Source organism: Engraulis encrasicolus, chromosome 14, assembly GCF_034702125.1.
Source record: "Engraulis encrasicolus isolate BLACKSEA-1 chromosome 14, IST_EnEncr_1.0, whole genome shotgun sequence".
Classification (NCBI taxonomy): domain Eukaryota; kingdom Metazoa; phylum Chordata; class Actinopteri; order Clupeiformes; family Engraulidae; genus Engraulis; species Engraulis encrasicolus.
In genome coordinates this window covers 20,740,705-20,761,681 of record NC_085870.1, presented here as the reverse complement: position 1 = coordinate 20,761,681, position 20,977 = coordinate 20,740,705, and the positions used below count along the sequence as shown (strand labels likewise).

The following is a 20,977-nucleotide window of genomic DNA, read 5'->3' as shown; positions in this document are numbered from 1 at the left end:
TGTTTGAAATGACATAGTATTTGTCCATAACACTGTTGACAAAATAATTAAGCAAATGTTCACTTTCATTAGAGTATTTATCAAATGATTTAAGATTAAGCTTGGCAATTTGTTTGTTTGGAAACTTAAATATATACACTATGTAAACATCTAGGTCATTTAGTTGAAAAAAAATACTGATAATTGACATTTTGCTTTTGCCAAAAGCGTAGGGGAATCGTAGAATCACTCATATATATATATATATAGTGAAAAAGTTTTCCTGCATTTGGTTGCACGTAGCAGCTGTAGTCTGCAGTCGCCATCGAAAGATTTCGGCCAAAGTGCAATAATTCACTGGATTTTTTTTTTTCAATTCAACACAGAGGACTTGACTTGGTCATTTTGGTTTGGGAACTATTTTCCGGTGCTGAGAAATCACAGCCATTGCACACACAATGGAACATCATGGGAACCCCCCACCCCCCACTTTGTGTGTGTGTGCGCGTGTGTGTGTGTGTGTGTGTGTGTGTGTGTGTGTGTGTGTGTGTGTGTGTGTGTGTGTGTGTGTGTGTGTGTGTGTGTGTGTGTGTGTGTGTGTTTGTGTGGTAAGAGGAAGAGAAATGTGAAAAGAGGAATGTGCTCTTTTTATTCCTCTTCAGTCATAGAAATCACAGCATGACATATTATGTTCATACAGTACCATAGGCCTATGTACAGTCCAGAAGGGCACAAGGTCAGGCAGAATACAATCATTGCATCTGATATAAATCCAATGTATATATATTTATATTGAAGAAAGTTTGGTTTACTGCTCAACTTCCTCAGACATGGGCCTGCAGAGCTCACAAAAGCACACACACACACACACACAAGGATAATACACAAAAAGCTCTCTCTCTCTCTCTCTCTCTCTCTCTCTCTCTCTCTCTCTCTCTCTCTCTCATATGGCACAACAAAGAGCTGGAAATGTGAATGTGCTATTTACTTTTACTTCCGTGTTTACTTTTACTTCACCAGTCCTACTTCCAATACCTCCTCTTAATGTATGTTCTCTACAAGTCTTCTGTTGTCCAGTCTTGCACTTTAAATGTCTGTATGAGCAATGTCTACGTCCATACTGTCTATGTCCATGTATGAGTACTGTCTATGTCTATACTGTCTATGTCCTTACCTAGATTAGTCTATGTCTGCATGGGAGAGCAAGAAACGCAATTTCAAATTCTTTGTATGACCAGTGCATGTAAAGAAATTGACAATAAACTTGACTTGACTTGACTTGACTTGACCTACTGCTTTTGCTTATTACTTATTTCAAAAAGTGCTGTAGAACTTGTCACAGAACAATGGCTGCCACGTTTGGAGGTCTTTTCATTTCTGACCAACACATTACTGATGTTAGGGTGAGGCCAAAGAACACATTGTTATGTCATGCAATGGCAAACTGAGCCATACACTTAAAATTGCAATGAACAGAAATAACACCACCAACAACAACAGATACCGTACGTCTATAAGAAATAGAAAAACAATACAATAAAAAATGAGAGCATGTGGATATGGATGTCATTATAAAAGGTTTCATGTTATGGCACCAGACGCATGTCAGTCTGTTTAGGGCAGTTGCAGCGCCTGTCCAGGTGAGGGCGCTTCAGGCCTTCTTGTTGGGCACCTGGATAGACTCATAGGTGTCCTGAGCACGAGGGGTCAAGTCCTACCACAGGGGAGAGAGAGAGAGAGAAACAGAGACAGAGACAGAGAGAAACAAAAAGATCAGATGATTGATAAAATCATGGTGCACATAAAGTATGTCAGAAAATTCTCATACATCCAGGTGATATTAATCGTAGGAGTCTAGCTATATGAACTACATGAACATTTCAAAGACACTGATGAACCTGAACGTGTGTGTGTGTGTGTGTGTGTGTGTGTGTGTGTGTGTGTGTGTGTGTGTGTGTGTGTGTGTGTGTGTGTGTGTGTGTGTGTGTGTGTGTGTGTGTGTGTGTGATTATTATTATCAATATGTTTAGTCTAACTGCACATTGGAGGCTGGTCAAACGCAATTTCAAACTCCTGTGCTAACCTTGTTAGGCTACATAGATTTTTGACAATGACGAAACCGCTTGGTGGAAAAGATCGTATTGTCCTCAAACTCAAAGAAGAAGTCCAGCTATTATTTTCAGTGTGGGTGACTTTGGAAGGTGAAGAGGCCTCTTTGCTTACCTGGTAGATGCCATCCCCTGCACCAGCGCTGCCCTGCCAAAACAGCAAACAAGAGACTCAGAGAAAAGAAGGCACAATGCTTACCATGGACATGTATACACTACAACGGTGGCTTACCATGGACATGTATTGTATACGACAACAATGCTTGCACATGGACATGTATAGGCTACTATAACAATGCTTACTATGGACATGTATATACTACAATGGTGGCTATGGACATGTAGGCCTATTGTAACAATGCTTACCATTGACATGTATAGGTTACTACACCAATGCTTACCATGGACATGTACAACGGTGGCACACCATTTGTTGGTGGCACACCTGGTTGACACAGTCCAGTATGTTCCTTTTTAGGACTATTATTACCGTGTGTGTGTGTGCATGTGTGCGTGTGTGCAATGGGCGCCATGCGGCAGCCTCCAGAGCTGGTGTGTGAATGTGTTTGTGTGTGCACATTTTGAAAGCTCTTTGAGTCAACTTCATAGTTGTAATACTGTGCTATGTAAATACACGTTATATTGTTGTATTTTATAGTAAATCTATGTGTGCAAGTCAATCTAAGTCCTGCTCCTGTTCTTCTCTGTGGCCTCTGGCCTACTGCCTCAGTTACTATACTGCCAAAGGCAAAGTGAAGCAACTACACATTTTGTAAAAAAAAAAAAAAAAAAGTTCAGACTGAAAATGGAATTCATTACACCTTTTTATCTTTTGAAAAAGCCTTATGGTCCCATTTTAGAGATATTGTTGAGTCAAATGTGCAGTAACCACAATATCCAACCTAATACCAAAGCTTTGAAGGATTTTTTCCTCACTTCCAATGTTGGCATAATTACTGCATTTTGCCTTTGTTGCTTGGCTCAATAGTTTCCCTGCTTTAACCAGCACAGGGCAACATGGGAGTGACATTGTTCTGTTCAACATCCCAGTTGCAAATGAGAAAACGACCTTTGAACTATGTTTTTGCAAGATTTTTGAAGAAAAACGTGACCAGGCCGGAGGCCCTAAATTACAGGAGGACAAAGATTGGCTTGTGCCCTACATGTATCACCCTTAGATGTATGGCATTCATTATGTCTAAAGGTTGAATCACTTTTTAAAGTTTTTTTGTTTCAGACGTGTAAAAGTTTTATCTTTCACCTGACATGTTTCGACGGTGAGTCCGTTGAAACACCTCAGGTAAAAGATACAACTTTTACATGTCTGAAACAAAGAACTGATGTGTCAGTGTTGTTTCCAATGATATCTAAACAGCATGTTGCTAAATGTTACCCCTGTCCTCCATGTTATTTGTAGACAGACAGACAGGATGACAGATGCACGGAAAGTGTTCCTCTTTCTGCCTCTATAGCCTCAGCATTCATCCCCCCCCCCACACACACACACACACACACACACACACACACACACACACACACACACACACACACACACACACACACACACACACACACACAACCGCGATACACATCGCGTCATACACAGGGCTGGCGCTAAAAATGTTTTATTTCACTTGACGTACTAATTCTGTGGGCCTTTCAGGTGGTGCTGACACCCTCTAGACACACACACACACACACACACACACACACACACACACACACACACACACACACACACACACACACACACACACACACACACACACACACACACACACACGCACACACGTTAAATGTTATCATACCCCTGGTTTTCCACCTCTTTCCGGGCGCATCTATGGGCAGAAAAAGATACAATTAATAAAGGATCTACAGCAGCTACTGAGGCATTTAGAACACATACACATATATTCTACCGGGACAAAGAAATTCTAGGTTGTTTCGTCCGGAGGCGGTATTACGTGCCTACGTCACAATAGCTATGCGCGTCCTTGTTGGCGACGACGTTTGATTCGTCACCATGACAACCGTCCATACCGTCCCTAATCTTAACCCTAAACCTAACCTTAACCCTAAACCTAACCCTAACCTTAACCCTAAACCTAACCTTAACCCTAAACCTAACCCTAACCCTAACCCTAACCCTAACCTTAACCCTAAACCTAACCCTAAATCGCTTGTTGGGAACTAGTGAGTCCCAGTGCAGTGCCCAATACAGTTCGGCAACGAGGACGTGCATCACTAGTGACGTAGGCACGTCCGGACGAAGTACCCTAGTTTTTATGAGTCCCATATTCTACCACTGCCACTGGAGCCCTTTGAGGAGTAAGGTCCCGTCCGTCCCCCAGCCCCCCCACCCCCACCCCTCTAGAATTATTCCTGAGCATTCTATAACTCCCATAGAAGTCTGTGTTAACATTCTACAGAGTATTTGTGACATCACAGTAAGAACTCAACATTCTAAACACATGCTGTATATTACATTACATTACATTACATTTGGCAGATGCTTTAGAACTAAAGCGACTTACAAACGACGACATAATCGTAGCCAACATCATTAGCAGATACAAAGTGCAGAGGAAATACACAGAATAACAAGTGCAGATGCAAGGAAGAGGTGTATGCAGATGCAAAGAAGGGTTGTATTATGTGATGATACTCCTCAAAGGGTTAATAAAACTATGCATGCTAATGAAGGACATGTAGCCTACTTTAATGCAGCTAAACATAGAGGTGATAACAATGTCACACAAACAGGAAATTAGTCATACACTGTAGGCCTATATGAGATGTGAACACACACACAACAAAGCTATCTTACCCTTAGACGAAAGTAAAGCACTGTAAGCACAATGCCATACAGGACAAGGACAGCATCCAGAATGTAACACAGTTTTCCATCCTCCAGTCCAGCTACACACGCACGGACGTACAAACACGGACGCGCGCACACACACACACACACACACACACACACACACACACACACACACACACACACACACACACACACACACACACACACACACACACACACACACACACACACACATACACAATTTCTTTATTTATTTACAGTTTCTGGTTAATGTACAATGTTACAATGTTTTCAGACACCTTCATTTAATAAAAGTAGGCCTACTCTACTCTACTCTATACATTATTGTGTTATAATAAAGTTGTACTTTTTATGCTATCTATTTGTAAACCTTTGTTCATGTTGTGGAGTTAGCCAGTCATGCCACTGCAAGCTGTAATCTAGGTCAAAGTGGTGTACAGTATGTGACGAATAAACTACTCTACTGGACTGTCTCTATGAGTTAAGTACACGTAGCCTCTTATTGCAGATGAGGTCGCTGGCGGGCCTATTCACTATTTGCTGAATATACTCAACAGGCCTACGTCATAACAACATTGCTATGACAATACAGATAGCCTTAAATAACAGATTAAGACATAGCCATTACAATTTTGGTGACAGTAAGGTTATTACATATAGGCTCTGTGTTAAGGGGTTGAATAAAATCATCACATGTGAGCGTGTGAAAGACTTGATGTGCAGATATTCACAGCAGCACTTATTAACCACACGTCTAGTTCCTCTCATTGCAAGTCAGCACACTGAGCTACAGTATGCTATTCACATCTCTCTCAAGACCGCTAGCTTATATAGCCTGACTGTAGCATGGCTGGATTGGCCATAAGGCATGCAGGGCAGTTGCCCGGTGGATTGACGATGATTTTGGACTGGACTGCCGTACACAACAAGAGTGCGGTAACTGCGTATCTGATCAAAATTGAGTTTGCATACTTTGAAATACCTCCTCTGTCTTGTGTCAAAAACTGTGGTCCAACATTGTTCCATCTCAGAGAAAAATCATGTTGAAAGTGCAAAAACTACAAAAAAAGGAAGTTATTGCTGTGTTTTGGTTTGAAGAGGTGTCAATTAGAAGCCAAAAACACAGTAAGTCACGTGTATACTGCACTTTCCATTGAAGCAGTGGTTTGGGAGTAGACAGTAATACACGCCAAGAATGCAGTAACTACATTTTTGTGGAGAACGACATGCATGTTGTTGTATGTTTTTTTCTGTGCGTTCATAAGTTTCTATCCTAAAAAAGTATTACATGGAAGTGTCACCACCACTTTAACGACAACACAGTTGTCTAGCCAGAAAGGAAACTTTGAAGCCTTTTTTCTCAGTTTGCCAGGAATCGGAGTTACTGCGTTCTTGTTTTGTACGGCATTGTTCCTCCCCTCAATGTAGTGGTATCAATGCACATGCCACTATAGTTGACGTCTCCGAGTCATATTTAAATGTTAATTTTGGCTGTTGTGGTTAAAATAGCTCGTAATAGATGGTTAAAATAATTGACGCAGGCTTCATTGTCTCTGTCAATGCCTGGCGGACTGGTCTTGACTGAAAGTGCCCGGCCTGATTTTTTTTTGGTCACAGCCCAGCCCTGGACTATAGTGACTCATTTTGCGCAGCATCACGGTTGAGCCCATGCAGGCAGGCTCACCTCAGCCCAACCTGAGCGGGGGGCAAGCGCTATTCAGACATACCGCTATTCAGACATACCGCTATTCAGACATACCGCTATTCAGACATACAATTATTCAGACACCAGATATTCCGTAGGGTTAGGAGTTAGGGTCAGGGTTAGGGTCAGGGTCAGGGTTAGGGTTAGGGTTAAAGGAACTGCATGCACTCTCCCTAAACTGAAAAAACCTGAGCAACGTAGCACAAACCACAGAAATGGCAGATTTCGGTGGGAAACGTGCCAGTATTCAGAAAATAGACATCAATGTCTGAATAGCGGCATGACTACATAGCACCAGAGACGGTTAGAATGAAAGAATCTTTGATAGCACCATGTAGCCACTCAGAGCATCTATCTCTCTTCCTACCTCCACATTAACTCCAACAAGGCCCTTAGTGTTGCTCTTCTTTATGTTTTGCGATCAAATTTTTTGTTTTCATTTCATTTCATTTTCAGACATAGGACTATATAGACCAGGGGAGGAGAGGAGAGGAGAGGGGGAGAAAGAGGGAAGGAAGTTAGGCCGTAAAGGACGCACAGCCAGTTAAACACAGCAATTGCAATTAGCAATTGTGTGTGTGCGTGTGCGTGTGCGTGTGCGTGCGTTAGACCTATGATTTTTGGCCCAGGCCCGAGCCCGAACCCGAACCCGAGCCAATTTCGGGTCGGGTCGGGCCTGAAATGTCACTCATTACGTTCGGGTAGGGTCGGGTTCGGCTTCTCTATCGTTGACAGTTTTTTTTTTTTTTTTTTTTTTTTTTTTTTTTTAAATAAATAAATAGGCTATGTAGGCTGTGCGTTAATAATATTCCACGTCAGTTGATAATCCAGCAGTGCAGTGCCTGCTGCTAGAATGCACGCGCTTTCCCTCGCCTCTCCCTCCCATCACAGTGCGCTGAGGCATTTCGGCCGTGTTTTGGCCACGAGAGACGCGTGGTCTGCAAAAAACAGAGGTCGCCTCATCAACCCGACACATACTGTAGCCTAATAAACTCTTGCAATGGCAATTCAAGAACTCCTTCATTCCTGTTCTGCTGCTCGCGTCGTTGTTCTTCTTTGTCTCGCTGTCTCTCTCTGTGAAAGTGCCGCGCTAGATTTTTAAGGTCGTACTGCTGCTGTGGCTTATGGCCCAATGATCAGCCGGTCAAAATGACGGACGCCCTTAAAATTTTCCGCCAACTCTTAAAAAAAGCGTCAATGATGGATTATCGCTTAATGTAACCTCTGTGCACTGCAGTGCAGCATACACAGAAATATAAAAGATGGCCTGCATGTTTATACAGTCTATTTAACTTAGATTTCGTAACAAAATACTTTAATGGCTTTAATTTAAGGGCTTTGATTTGTTATCATAGATCACCCCTCCTTATAAATAAAATTTTAAATTTCGGGCTTCCCTCGGGCTCGGGCCTACACATCCAATAATTAGTCGGCCTCGGGCCGGGCCCGGCCCAATTCCCATGGGCCCATGTCGGTTCGGGCTTGGATTTTTTTACCCGTTCTTACCTCTGGCGTGTGTGTGTGTGTGTGTGTGTGTGTGTGTGTGTGTGTGTGTGTGTGTGTGTGCGTGTGCGTGTGCGTGTGCGTGCGTGTGTTGGAGGGTGGGGGTTGGGGGTTGTTTCTTTATCTATTTATTTTTGTCATATAGGCAAAATCCCATGTTCAGGGGGGATCTAGCATCTTTTTCAAGGAGACAGCAAGTTTGAACCAAGTGTCTAGTCTTTGATGCAACATTAGCCCACGCCTACACCTACACCCTCCCCCCACCCCTGTGCATCTATGGTCAGCACAGCCACACAAAAGGGAACTAGAGCACCACAGAATGAAACCAGATGAACTTCTGTGTGTCTCATTTCCTTACCCCAACAACAATTGCTAGCTGGCCAATGCTGGTCAGTTGTGGTTGCTGTTCAATGTTGTATATAGTACACGTTTATGATAGATAGGCAGTCATTTCCTGTGTTGTGTCTCAGCCCTTTATCACACAAACTGTTATCATCACACAACAGTTATCACACAAATATCCACAAATGAGCACATACAAATGTATTGGACAGTTTTGATCATATATCCCTATATCGGTTCATCTAATATCACACTGACGGACCAGGACATGGGCCTACGTTGGCATCCCCAAGTGGACAAACACACACACACACCACACACACACACACATACACACACACACACACACACACACACACACACACACACACACACACACACACACACACACACACACACACACACACACACACACACACAGAGGCGCATCTTGTCACCAGGCAAGGCAGGCAGCCGCTTGGGGCCCCCAAGCCTATAGATGGTGAATAACAGCTTTATGCTAACAGACTTTAAACTACAGTAGTGACGATTTGTTGTGAATGTTCAGTCTATTGAATTTTCGCTTGGGGCCCCAACTTACCATAGAATCGCCTCTGCACACACACACACACACACACACACACACACACACACACACACACACACACACACACACACACACACACACACACACACACACACACACACACACACACACACACACACACACACACACACACACAATGTGCAGTGGAAAACTAACATACACTAACATACACACATACACATGGCAGCAGAAAGTACAATCAGTGGTCACACACACACACACACTACCGGAGGGCTCCGTGTGGGGTGTATGGGAGAAGGATTGGATCAAGAACCCGAAGCTGATTCTGCTCACATTAACCGTCTTCACACACCTCCTCTCTGACTGATCAAGAAAAGAAAATACTTACCAGAAACGCCGTGGACGTAGAGGGATAACAACACGATGACCCCTGCCAGCTTCATCTTCACTGCTGATAAGATTGTGAAGGACTGACTAGCTGTCTGTTTGTGCGTATGTGTGTGCGTATGTGTGTGTCTTCTGCTTTCAGGAAACTGTGGCTGCAAGCTTTTAACACACCCCTGGTCACGTCACATCCAACACACACAAGAGGGGAACAGGAACATGAGGGTGTTATATAGGCCTACTACTATATTAAGTTGAGTGTACAGTATATATGCCAATGTTTGTCAATAGGCCTCTATAGTTTTCTGTGTGTGTGTGTGTGTGTGTGTGTGTGTGTGTGTGTGTGTGTGTGTGTGTGTGTGTGTGTGTGTGTGTGTGTGTGTGTGTGTGTGTGTGTGTGTGTGCGTGCGTGCGTGCGTGCATGCGTGTGTGTGTGTGTTTGTGTACAATACATATACAAATGATATGCATATGTGTCTTCATGTGTGCATAGGCCTACTTGTATTTGTGCATATAGTATTTCTAATTACTATTAATTTTAAAACTAATGATTCCTACCTACTGTGTGTTAGGGCTGCATGAAAATGGAAAACATAATAATCATGATTATTAATCATGATTATTAGACATGAAATAAACAACTGAATTCCGTACAGAATGTTATTTAAAATCACATAATGAAATATAACCAAGAATGTATTATATAAGGGAAGGACAAAATAAAACTGAATTGTGATAATTATGTAAAAGGCAATAACATGTAGCTTAGGTGGGCCCACATACTTTTGGCCTGAAATACCAGCCTGACATCATGTCCTGGCTTCAAGGACTCCCGAAGGCATGTCACTACATTGCCCCCTGTGCAATGGTGATAAAATCGTTGCAGCCATGTTAATCTGTGGCAGGGCCGCTGCCTGCCAACTTTGACTGGGCCTCGGGACAAAGTAATTTTCACCCAACACATAATATGTAATGAGGACCGAATTCTGGGCCCCCTTTCTATCTGGCCCCGGGCAACTGACACGTCCAACACCCAATGCACCACCCCCCACCCCCACCCCACGCCGGCTTCCAAGTTGTGTGGGAGTGCTTACGTGTAAAAGGTCAGAAAAAAGGAACTAAGCACAACTGGTGTTACCAAATCTATTATTATCAAATTTCAATCTCACTTTCAGTAACTGCTATTTCATGTATGACATGTCATTCATTAGGTTTCATTTGCTTTTAGGATAAGTTTGCTCTACCATGTTATGGTCAACGGCCTGAGGATGAACACTAATTGTATGTTAGGCCTTGAGCCAGGACCCAAAAATTGACCTCTCGCAATCGAACAGGTGGGCAAGTTCTAATCTGTTTTTTTTACTTCTTGGACATCTCAAGTAAACAGTTTGGTATGATAACCATTGCAAATAGGTAGCTTATTGGTAGTTATCATGTGTTGAAATGGTGGACCAGTAAAATGGAAATGTGAAAATCGGTATTGTGGTTCTTTGCTATTATGTAGTTTGTTGACCACACAGGGTGCTTGAATTACCTCAGGGATGCTTCCCCTTCTATTAAGACCCTACAGGGGTTGTTAGACCACACTAATAGGCCTAATAGAATCACCTCAGCAATATGTGAATGACAAAATGTGATAAAAAGGATAACATATGAAATCCGTTTTTTTATTTTTACTTTTTTACTTTTCCCCCAACAGCAAAGCAACACCAAAAACATAATGAATTAACACATACTAACATGTGACAACCATATACTGTACATTAATATGGCATGATAACCATTGTAAAGAGGTAGTTAGTGAAAGATCATGCGTTGAAATGGTGGACCAGTAAAACGGAAATGTGAAAACTGTATTGTTGTTCTTTGTTATTATGCAGTTTGTTGACCACACAGGGTGCTTAAATTTCCTCAGGGATGCTTTCCCTTCAATCAAGACCCTAAAATGGTTGTTAGACCATACCAATAGACCTAATAGAATCACCTAAGCAATATGTGAATGACAAAATGTGATACAAATGACATATGAAATCTGTTTTTTTTTATTATTAAACTTGTCCTGCAATAGCAAGAATAACACGAACAAACACCATGAACAAATACACATTAACCATATTAAAATAAACTAAAGAGCATTATTTCAGTCCTCAAGATCTGACTCAGTCCAGTAAGCATCTGTAAATATGTCAGCATGATTATCCTCTTCATGCTGATATATGCATGTCTGAAGTTTTTAGAGGGTTGTGCATTTTGAGCTTCTTCTCAGACATTGGCAATCCGACAGTTTACATTGATGGCTGCACTTGCAAGACATCAGTTGTAGCGCTGCCTCAGGTGCTGGAGATTGCCGCATCCACTGTATTGAGCTGGTCATTTTCATAGTTGGCCCAGCCATGGTCAAGTGGGCTTGGGATTTGTGGATGCTGCTGAAGACTTGCTCTCAAGATGCCAGCCTGATAGTTGGCAAACATAGCATGCATGAGGAGGCAGTCCTCACATGGTGGAAGTTGGCCTGATTTACACTCCATGCTGAGTGCAGAAAAGCTGGTAGCGGGTTGTATTTATGTTCTACGTATTTGTCGATGCTATGTAGAGTTGGCACCTAAATGCTTCATGAATACATCCATGGACAGCTCCAAGTCCTGTCCCAGCTTATGAAAAACTGCTTGAAAGAGCTCTGATCTCATCGTGAGCTTTAAGGCTCTGAGCTTTCCACGGCCTGCACTGTCCTTTTGTGTTTTTATGATTATTTTTTGTATTTACTTTACATTATTTTTCTATTGTAGCCCTAGCCTCTTCCCCCTTACATTAGATAATGTGTATTTCATGTTAAGATATTCCCTATCAAATAACCTGATGGCTTGGTAGTACTCGCACTGGGTACAAAGTAGTTCAAGAAAACTGTCATGTAGTGTACCCCGGCTGTCATGTGGTGTACTCCGGCCGGCTGGCTTTAACGTCCCTCTGTTATAACCGTATTGTCACCAAATGGTAATGGCCAAGTCTCAATCGGTTACCTAAGACTTCCTGCATTGTTAGCAATGTTGTTCTAATGTAGTTGAGTGTTTTCAGCTAAGAGTGAATTGGCTTGTTGCCAGGCCCATTTGCAGTAGGAGGCTATCAGAGATGGAAAGAATACTAAAAAATGTAATTAAGTAAAAATATTGAAATACCATTACTTCTCAAAGTAGAAGTAAAATTACCTCTTTAAAAATCTACTTGAGTAAAAGTTTAAAAAGTACAAAAAAAATGTAATTTGAGTAAAAGTTAGTTTTCAGTTTGTCTTTCTATCGCTGTCCTTAAATAGCACCCTTCATGACCTCTGTCTATCTCTACACAAGTCATCTTCCAATAACCTGGCGATAGTGACAACAAAATGATGTGTGACCTGGTGTGGCAAAGTTGCAGGCCTAGGGTCATCTCATTGATACAATAGCCCATTACTCTGAATTTAGGGGTCTGGATTTCATTGTGTTTGGGTCTGGGATCTTCAATTTCAAAGGCTGGGAAGCCTACCAAAGGAAATAGTCTGGTGGATTTCATTTAATTCCATGTTGTGAGATTACATTAATGAACAAGTTTTGTTAATAAATAATAAGACTGTTTTCAGGCTGCGTTGCTACTCCCTCAGATCTAGTCCCTGGAGTGTGCTCTACTATTCTCAGCCAGTCGCTTGCAACTCTATTGTGTCCCACCGTCTGTGGGCTGTCGGACTAATGGTATGGGGCCGGCGGGCCCTAGATAGTAATCCAATAGATTAGTCCAAAATAGATAATTTATGGTAAATGGTAATAACACACAATTTCCCTTCATGTCTGACAGATTTTCCCCTTTATTTCCATTTTGCCTTCCTCAGTACTCAAGGTAGATGTGAGTAAAATACTTGGGCCAAATTGTAATTTGAGTAAAAATAAAATCACCCATTTTAATAACTACTTTAGAAGCTACAAGTTATACATCAAAGTACTCAATTACAGTAATTTGAGCAAATACAATTGCTGGAGGTTATAGAACTTAAGTATGAGATGGCCCCTTGTCAGTATATCAGGAATATACACATCACCACTAAAAGTGTATAGGTCATTTCCTCACACATGTGTTATGTTTAAGCATGCATGTACAAGAAAAGGTATTGTACAAACTTGAATTGATGTCTATCTCTGATATTGTCTAAAGGGTGCCTCGTACTTAAGTACTACATATTTCTACTTAAGTGTTTTTGTGAAACTCAGCCGAAGACGATATTATAAGAGTTACCAGCAGGGACAGCCAGATGAAGGTAGATATTTGAGCAGAAGGAGACAAATGCAAGCAGATAAAGCTCATAGAGTCAACTCCATCTGTCAGGCACAGACACACAGCCACTGCCACACCAACACACATGCACATTATTTGTTTTCTCTGGGTTAGGCCTATGTGTGGAATGATCAAAATTTGAGAATAGCATAACATATAAATCTAGAAACCACCACTTATTTTCACATAGTAAATGTACTTTCATTACCAGACACTGAAGCAGTAACTGTAAGGGAATGCAGATTGATTGTTAATAATCGTGAAACATGTAATCTGTTATTCCCTGTTACTGGCCTGCTCTCTGGACTCTTCATACAGTATGTTGCTTTGAAGGTGGGGTGATCCTTCACCCCCACTAATTTCAGTGCAGAGCGGGTCGGTCTGTTGATTTGGGACTTTACTTTTATGGTTAGATTTCCAAACCCAAGTGATTGTATCATAGGCATGCACAGACTTGGTGGTGCTAAAGCACCTGCCCCTTCGCAGTATTGGACGAAAAAAAGGCCCTTTTTGAAAGTTCCCTTTTTATTTTGTCACAATGTGTTCCATATTGGCATGATCATCTACGGTAGAAATTCTTGAGATCAAAAGCATGTGACAATTCCCCCTGATATAATATAGTTTATAATACAAGGAATCTAACTTATGTCTCAAGGGCCGTTTACGGCCCCTGATGTAATTTTAATCTTTAATCTTTAATCTTTCCTTGCTTTGTAAAGAACTCTTAGAAATTTCATTTGCAATACACTTAAGTTGTTTTCAGGGGACCTAGTGGAGGTGGGGTCTGTTGTGAAGGTGCCCACCTTCAATATAGGCCTAAACTGCAGGGGGAAATCCTGATCTGTGTTCATAGTGCAGCCTTTTATAAAATTTGAAGTGGCCCACGAATGAAAACGGCTCCCCACTCCTGCTCTAACCTAGCAAGGCAACTGGAAGTTCCACACGCCCCCGGCCCCCACCTTGAGCACCTGCCCCCAAAAATGTCTGTGCATGCCACTGGATTGTATAGTGTAGTACACTCTCAACAACAGCATGGTACAAAAAGTTACTTTATCCTCTCCAAACACCCTTAGTTGATGTAAAAAGTGAAGTCTCTGCTTCATCAAATAGATCTTTCTCTACATATAAAATTCGAGTGTGTCTGTAAATTAGTTCACATTTAAATACATTACACTTTGTTTGGATAATGAAACATAACGTTTAAGGAAACTTGTAATACAAAACCCACCTGTATTGTAATGTACTGGGAAAATTGTGTGGTGAGGCATAGAGGCATTATTTTTTACCGAATCTACCAGTATTTTCACTCTTGAGAAATAAACCCTCATTTTTAAATGAAAAGTCAGTGAAAATGGGGGCCTGAACTAAATTAAGTGGGAAATATGTGTAACGTGCCCTTTGAACTATCCAAGAATTTTGTATAACATCTTTTCCTATAAATATATTTATCTCACAGTAATTTTTATGTTCAATTTATCAAGATATTAACAAATTAGCCTAGGCGTTTTTAGTGTAAAATGGTTCAAATAAGAAATGCATGATAAATATGATAAAGCTACTGTTCTGCAAAGGTTATCATACCAATTCATAAACTGGACATATATAGCAATAATAAAATACCAACAAGACTTTGCCCACCCTTTCGATTGCGATCGGTGGTCTGGCTCATGGACTATGTGACGTGTTGGGGTATGTTGTTTGTTATGGGTACTGCTGCCAAACAATTGCACATACTGTACAAATGACGCTGTTGCTACTCCTATTACAACAGCATTACAGCACTACACTGGACATGCCCTGGTCAGTCACCACATAGTCAACTAGAAATACACTCAAAGAGTGCAGACCGCCACATAGGAAGCTGTTTGATAGAACATTTGACTATGTTACACCCCATTTTTATTTTTTAAGTCTTTCAGCCCTCTTTTTGTGGCGTTGGAAACTGGAATGTCAAAATTCGCCCTGTCTCGCAATTCAATTTACAGTCACTGGGGGCATCTAGTTAGAAATGGTGAAGAATCTTTATTTAAAAAAAAAAAAATAATAATAATAATGATAAAAACTGGTTCCGGATTGTAATCCAGATGACCACCAAAGTTGAATCACTTTTGGCATTTCCAACAACTCCACAAAGTTTCATCCAAATCCGTTCATAACTTTTTGAGTTATCCCGCTGACAGACAAACAGACAGACAGACAAACAAACAAACCAACGTGACCGAATACATAACCTCTTTGGCGGAGGGAATGAAGATCTATGAGAGGTAGCATTTCTGTGATCAGATGCACAGACACTCCATCATGTACTGCCTGGTTAAACTAATATAAACTATTTTAAAACTATAAATACTAGGCCTACTAGGCTAAGGGATAGTTCCTTGTGCTTCTGTTTTTTCATCTGGTGCATCAACGGGGGACAGACAGGTAATCGTGGAGAGAAGACACCGGAGCAGCACAGATGAGATTCTTTTCTTTTTTTTTTAAAAAATCAAGTGCACAACTAAAGGGACTAATGTTTTAGATGGATAAACCATCTTCATCAGAGTCTGTGGACCCATGTGCTTGAATAAAAAAAGAATTTAATCTGTGCTGCTCCGTTGTCTTCTCTCCTGTATAACTTCTGTTTTGTCAGCCTCAAAAATGATTGTTTTCGTGGCATACTTCCATATCAACTACATGTGTCTGTTTCTCTGAATATGTACAGAAAATCTTTTTAAAATGCTGACCACATGCTTTAGGAGTATTAACATAATAAATAATAAAATGTTCATCCTACGTTCCATGTTTACAATGTCAGTAAATGGTAGGGGACAAATAAAGTGAGTGAATGAACATAATATGTATCTCCTTGCATTAAAGGGTTATGCCACTATTTTGGGACTTAATACCGTTAAAATCGTTGGCTGCTACAGCATGCTACACGGATCCATTGACTTTCACTAGCTTAGCAACATGCTCCCTCTTTTAACTTGTCTAAAAGCAAGACAACGGCTTACATGAAAAATAAGACACTTTACCACCTTTATAAACCCCAGCCAACGATTTTAACGGTATTAGGCCCCAAAATAGTGGCATACCCCTTTAAACATACATCAAACAGTCAATAGCTACATATTAAAGGTGCACTGCACTGTGTAATATTTTTAGTAGATAGATGTTTAGCTACAAAACTCACTACATGTGATAAAAAAATTGCCAAAATTTTGAGTTCTCATTATGATATCATAAGGACTTTGCGAGATTTTTTAACACTTCTATGGGAGCTGTAGAGTGTTTGAGTAACATTCTAGAAGAACTGGGGGGGGGGCTTTACTCCTCAAAGGGTTAATATTCCCATACATCCCCACTGCACAAACACACAATGTATACCTAAACAAACCATTTTTGCTGCATACTCAATACATAGTCATAACCTTTAACTGCTTTGAAAACGCGGCCCAGTACAACATGACTGGGGTGATGACTCAGGGCTTTGACACAAAGGTAGGCTACAACAAATGGTGGGAACCAATGGCCAGTATAAAAGCTGCCAGAGGTGAATGTAGTGGCAAACCAGGTCAGACTCAACAGCTGCAAACATGATGGGCAAGGTAAGTGCTATTAGTGAAGATAACAGTAACATTTATTTTGTCATTTGCTACCTGTTTTGCTTGGAAGTAGATGTGTGCTGTGGTAATGGCATCAGTAAATTAACTTTAATGTTTTTAAGTGGTCTTTACCTGTAATACAAATGGTACATATAAAATCAGAAGACAAAATAGGCTATCAATTTTAGGTTAACCACACTCAGAGAAATTAAAGTATCACTCTGTACCTAAGAGGGTGCAAAGTTTGTCACCGGGCCAGTAGCTTTTTCTGGAAAAATAAATGAATAAATAGTAATCTGGGGACCAATGTAATAGCAGGGTCAAAACTACTAAGTTTGGTTCCAAAATGGACACTTTAAAGTGAATACACAATTGAATAATCTGAATAATAACAAAAAAATGATTGTCTCTGTAGGTGACCTTCTACGAGGAGAGGAACTTTGGGGGCCGTTCCTGGGACTGCAATGGAGACTATGCTGATTTCTCCTCCCACCTCAGCCGCTGTGGATCCTTCAGGGTGCACAGTGGTTGCTGGATGATGTACGACCAGCCCAACTACATGGGAAACCAGTACTTCATGAGGAGGGGCGAGTACCCTGACTACATGAGCATGTGGGGTTGGAACAACTCCATCAGATCCTGCCGCTTCATCCCCATGGTAAATACATGGCTAAATAGAAGTACATTTTATGAAATTGTTTCTCTGACTTTTGCTTGACTTTTGATATGAGTGTTGAGTATATAACGTTTTTTAATAACACTTATGATTATAAAGCACAGCTGCTATTATGGGTGTGGGACTCCTTTCTAACCATGTCTGATGTCTACTTGCACTTACAGTACAGAGGAAACTACAGAATGAGAATCTACGAGAGGGAGAGCTTCGGTGGTCAGATGCACGAGTGTATGGATGACTGTGACTCCATCATGGATCGCTACCGTATGAACCAGTGCATGTCTTGCCATGTGATGGATGGCCACTGGCTCATGTATGAGCAGCCCCAGTACAGAGGCAAGATGTGGTACTTCCCTCCTGGAGAGTACAGAAACTTCCAGAACATGGGATACCACAACATGAGATTCACCAGCATGAGGCGTATCATGGATTCTTGGTACTAAAATGCCATTCAATTGTATTGGGGGAAAAGTTTGAATAAAACTGTTTGAATGAAAGCTTGACTTTATGTCTTTTTGTCATACAGATTCTGTCACAGGGATGAATTTAAAAAAATAAAGGTGATGCTGTTGGTCTTTCATATCCATCTATATCTATATCATACAGTGCACAGCCATAATGAGTAGCAATATTTCAAGCAGGGCTATGTTGCAGATAGGCCTATTTGTCCAACAGCACCATCTGCTGTTTATAATAAGTAAAGCAAATTTCCCTGCACCTCAAAAGTAGGCAGAGAGAGACGGGGTCGGGGATATACTTTTTTCACGTAAAGAAAAAGACATTGTGACATGTCTATGCAGTGACACTGTAATCTCTCTGCTGTAATAGTGAGCGTCACAATGGTGCGGCAGGGAATGGAACGCCCTCGCGTGTAGTTGCTGAACCGCAGCCAGATGATGACAATCAGAGACTTATTGCACAGCTGGCAACAAATAATTTGACAGGCTGCTTCGTCTGATCATGTTTACCAATTTCAGGTATGTAAATATCGAGCAGTGTTCTGGAAAGTCACCCCGGTCCTTGGGCAACATGTTCAAATTATATTACAAAATCAACTTAAAAATTGCTCTTTAGTGAATCACTCATCTATATGATGATGAAAAAAACAAATGTGATAGACATTATTCTTCGCCGGACACCAACGTTAACTGAATGCTGACGCACCAGGATGCTGCGTGCAGTGCTTAACATCAGTAAAAGTGCACATGTAGCCAACGAAATCCTATACGAGGGAATAGCAAAGGTGAGCGAAAAGATAGCTGTAAGGAGAATGAGACTTGCAGGACATTGCCAAAGGCACCCAGAACTGCCAGCCAGCAAGCTGGTGCTATGGGAACCACCACATGGGTGTCGGTTAAGAGGACGTCCCACACTAACACTACAGGCCTACTCAAGAAGGTAGACGCCGGAGCCCAGAGTGCCAGCGAACTGAAAAGATGTATGGAGAATCGGGGTGATTGGAAGCAACGAAGGCTCGTCTGAGGACGCTGGCTAACGTTGTTTGGGAATCTGGCAAATGACGCGCAATTTCAAAATTCAAGCTTAGGCTACGAAGATGATGACATATTTTGGGACATGATGGGACATATTTTCGGACAAAACGAAAACAAAATAAGCGTATCACGTTGGCTTTATAGGCCTTCTAAGTAATGGCCGATGTGACAAAAGAAATTAGTTTGGCGACGTGCATGCGTAATAGGGAGATTCTAAAAAGTACCACGCAACACTATAGGTTAGAGGTCGGCCTTAAAGGGACACTCTGTGAGATTTTTAGTTGTTTATTTCCAGAATCCATGCTGCCCCTTCACTAATGTTACCTTTTTCATGAATACTTAACACCACCATCAAATTCTAAGTATTCATTATGACTGGAAAAATAGCACTTTTCATACATGAAAAGGGGGATCTTCTCCATGGTCCGCCATTTTGAATTTCCAAAAATAGCCATTTTTAGCTGCAAAAATGACTGTACTTGGACCATACTAGAATATATTTGTTTATTACTTAGTAAACTTTAATGTAAATATCAAATTTGGCAATAGGCAGCCCAGTTTCAATGAGTAGCATAGTTGCAGTACCTTTTTTGACCATTTCCTGCACATGGTGTACCTTTAATGGTGACAAATCTATCAACCGACATTCCCCTCCAATTCCTTTTGATGGTTCAACAATGGGCAGAACGTGTTTTTTTAAAAACTGTAAGTTACTTCATAAGTAAAATGGGATGGTAGGTAGGCCTACATTAGATTATGTAGCCTTAAAATCCATACAAATGCTTAAACATTCAAGATATACTTTAGTGCTCTATAAAATAATTCCTAGTATGATTAGGCTACTATGGCGGCTACATGGTCCGGAGGTGCAAGCTTGTTTTTCTTTGGCTTAGTTTAGGCTATTTAATCTCTAATTCTTAGGCCTGCACCTCAATTCAATACAGGTGCAAGCTTGTTTTTCTCCATTTTTTGAGCCCAGTCTCTTGGAAAATCAACTGTATGCTTTGTGGTCCTACGTGATAGCCTCATTTTTTGTGGGCAACACGCGCTGTCTTCGAGAGTGGGTGACAGAGAGGGCGAGAGAGAGCGAGTGAGAGAGAGAGAGAGAGACCACCCGAGCAGCGTGCATTCTGGGAGGGGAGCGCTGTCGTTGTGTCAGCTTCATGCCATGTCTCCCTTCCTCCAACATTGTCCCTAACCTTAACTCTAACCCTAACCTCAACCCTAAACTTAACCGTAAATCACTTGTTTGAAATGTTTGATTACCGTCGTTTCCAGTTACCTTCACTCACGCTCGATTGTTGACGTCCGTTATTCTTCCCCCCAGAACCAAACTACCCCAATTGTCAGTTCCCCCTTTCGTCACCTAACCACGAGAAACGAGGCTATTCGTAATGGCACCACGAGGCTTGAAGTTGATTTTTTTCAGTTTTTCTCGTAAAGACTTCACGAATGGCCCAAGTAACGGTTGGTTTTTTGTAGGCTTATTTAATCTACACAATTACATTCGGT

The 20,977-nt window shown here is 41.3% G+C and overlaps 2 protein-coding genes across 2 annotated transcripts; one reads left to right on the top strand and one right to left on the bottom strand.

Annotated features, from left to right (window-relative positions):
- Positions 1-605: 605 nt before the first annotated feature.
- Positions 606-9,536, bottom strand: LOC134462252 (high affinity immunoglobulin epsilon receptor subunit gamma-like). The gene is made up of 6 exons (XM_063215177.1): positions 9,418-9,536; positions 4,915-5,006; positions 3,896-3,925; positions 2,203-2,235; positions 1,269-1,693; positions 606-1,001 (listed from the first exon to the last, which is right to left on the bottom strand). Exons 1-5 carry the CDS (start codon positions 9,470-9,472, stop codon positions 1,631-1,633), a joined length of 273 nt encoding a protein of 90 aa, XP_063071247.1. The 5' UTR covers positions 9,473-9,536; the 3' UTR covers positions 606-1,001; positions 1,269-1,630.
- Positions 9,537-17,287: 7,751 nt separating this feature from the next.
- LOC134462250 (gamma-crystallin M2-like) lies at positions 17,288-18,415 on the top strand. Its single transcript, XM_063215176.1, has 3 exons — positions 17,288-17,299; positions 17,712-17,954; positions 18,137-18,415. Exons 1-3 carry the CDS (start codon positions 17,288-17,290, stop codon positions 18,413-18,415), a joined length of 534 nt encoding a protein of 177 aa, XP_063071246.1.
- The last annotated feature ends 2,562 nt before the right edge of the window (positions 18,416-20,977 follow it).

What these genes read in the sequence shown, in the direction of transcription:
- LOC134462252 (XM_063215177.1), bottom strand. Translation starts at nt 9,472, where the DNA reads ATGAAGCTGGCAGGGGTCATCGTGTTGTTATCCCTCTACGTCCACGGC. An exon ending in AAAGAGGTGGAAAACCAGGG is followed by an intron (nt 2,236 to 3,895) that starts GTATGATAACAT and finishes CTGTTTTGGCAG; the next exon opens with GGCAGCGCTGGTGCAGGGGA. An exon ending in CAGGGGATGGCATCTACCAG is followed by an intron (nt 1,694 to 2,202) that starts GTAAGCAAAGAG and finishes CCCCTGTGGTAG; the next exon opens with GACTTGACCCCTCGTGCTCA.
- LOC134462250 (XM_063215176.1), top strand. An exon ending in CCTGCCGCTTCATCCCCATG is followed by an intron (nt 17,955 to 18,136) that starts GTAAATACATGG and finishes TTGCACTTACAG; the next exon opens with TACAGAGGAAACTACAGAAT.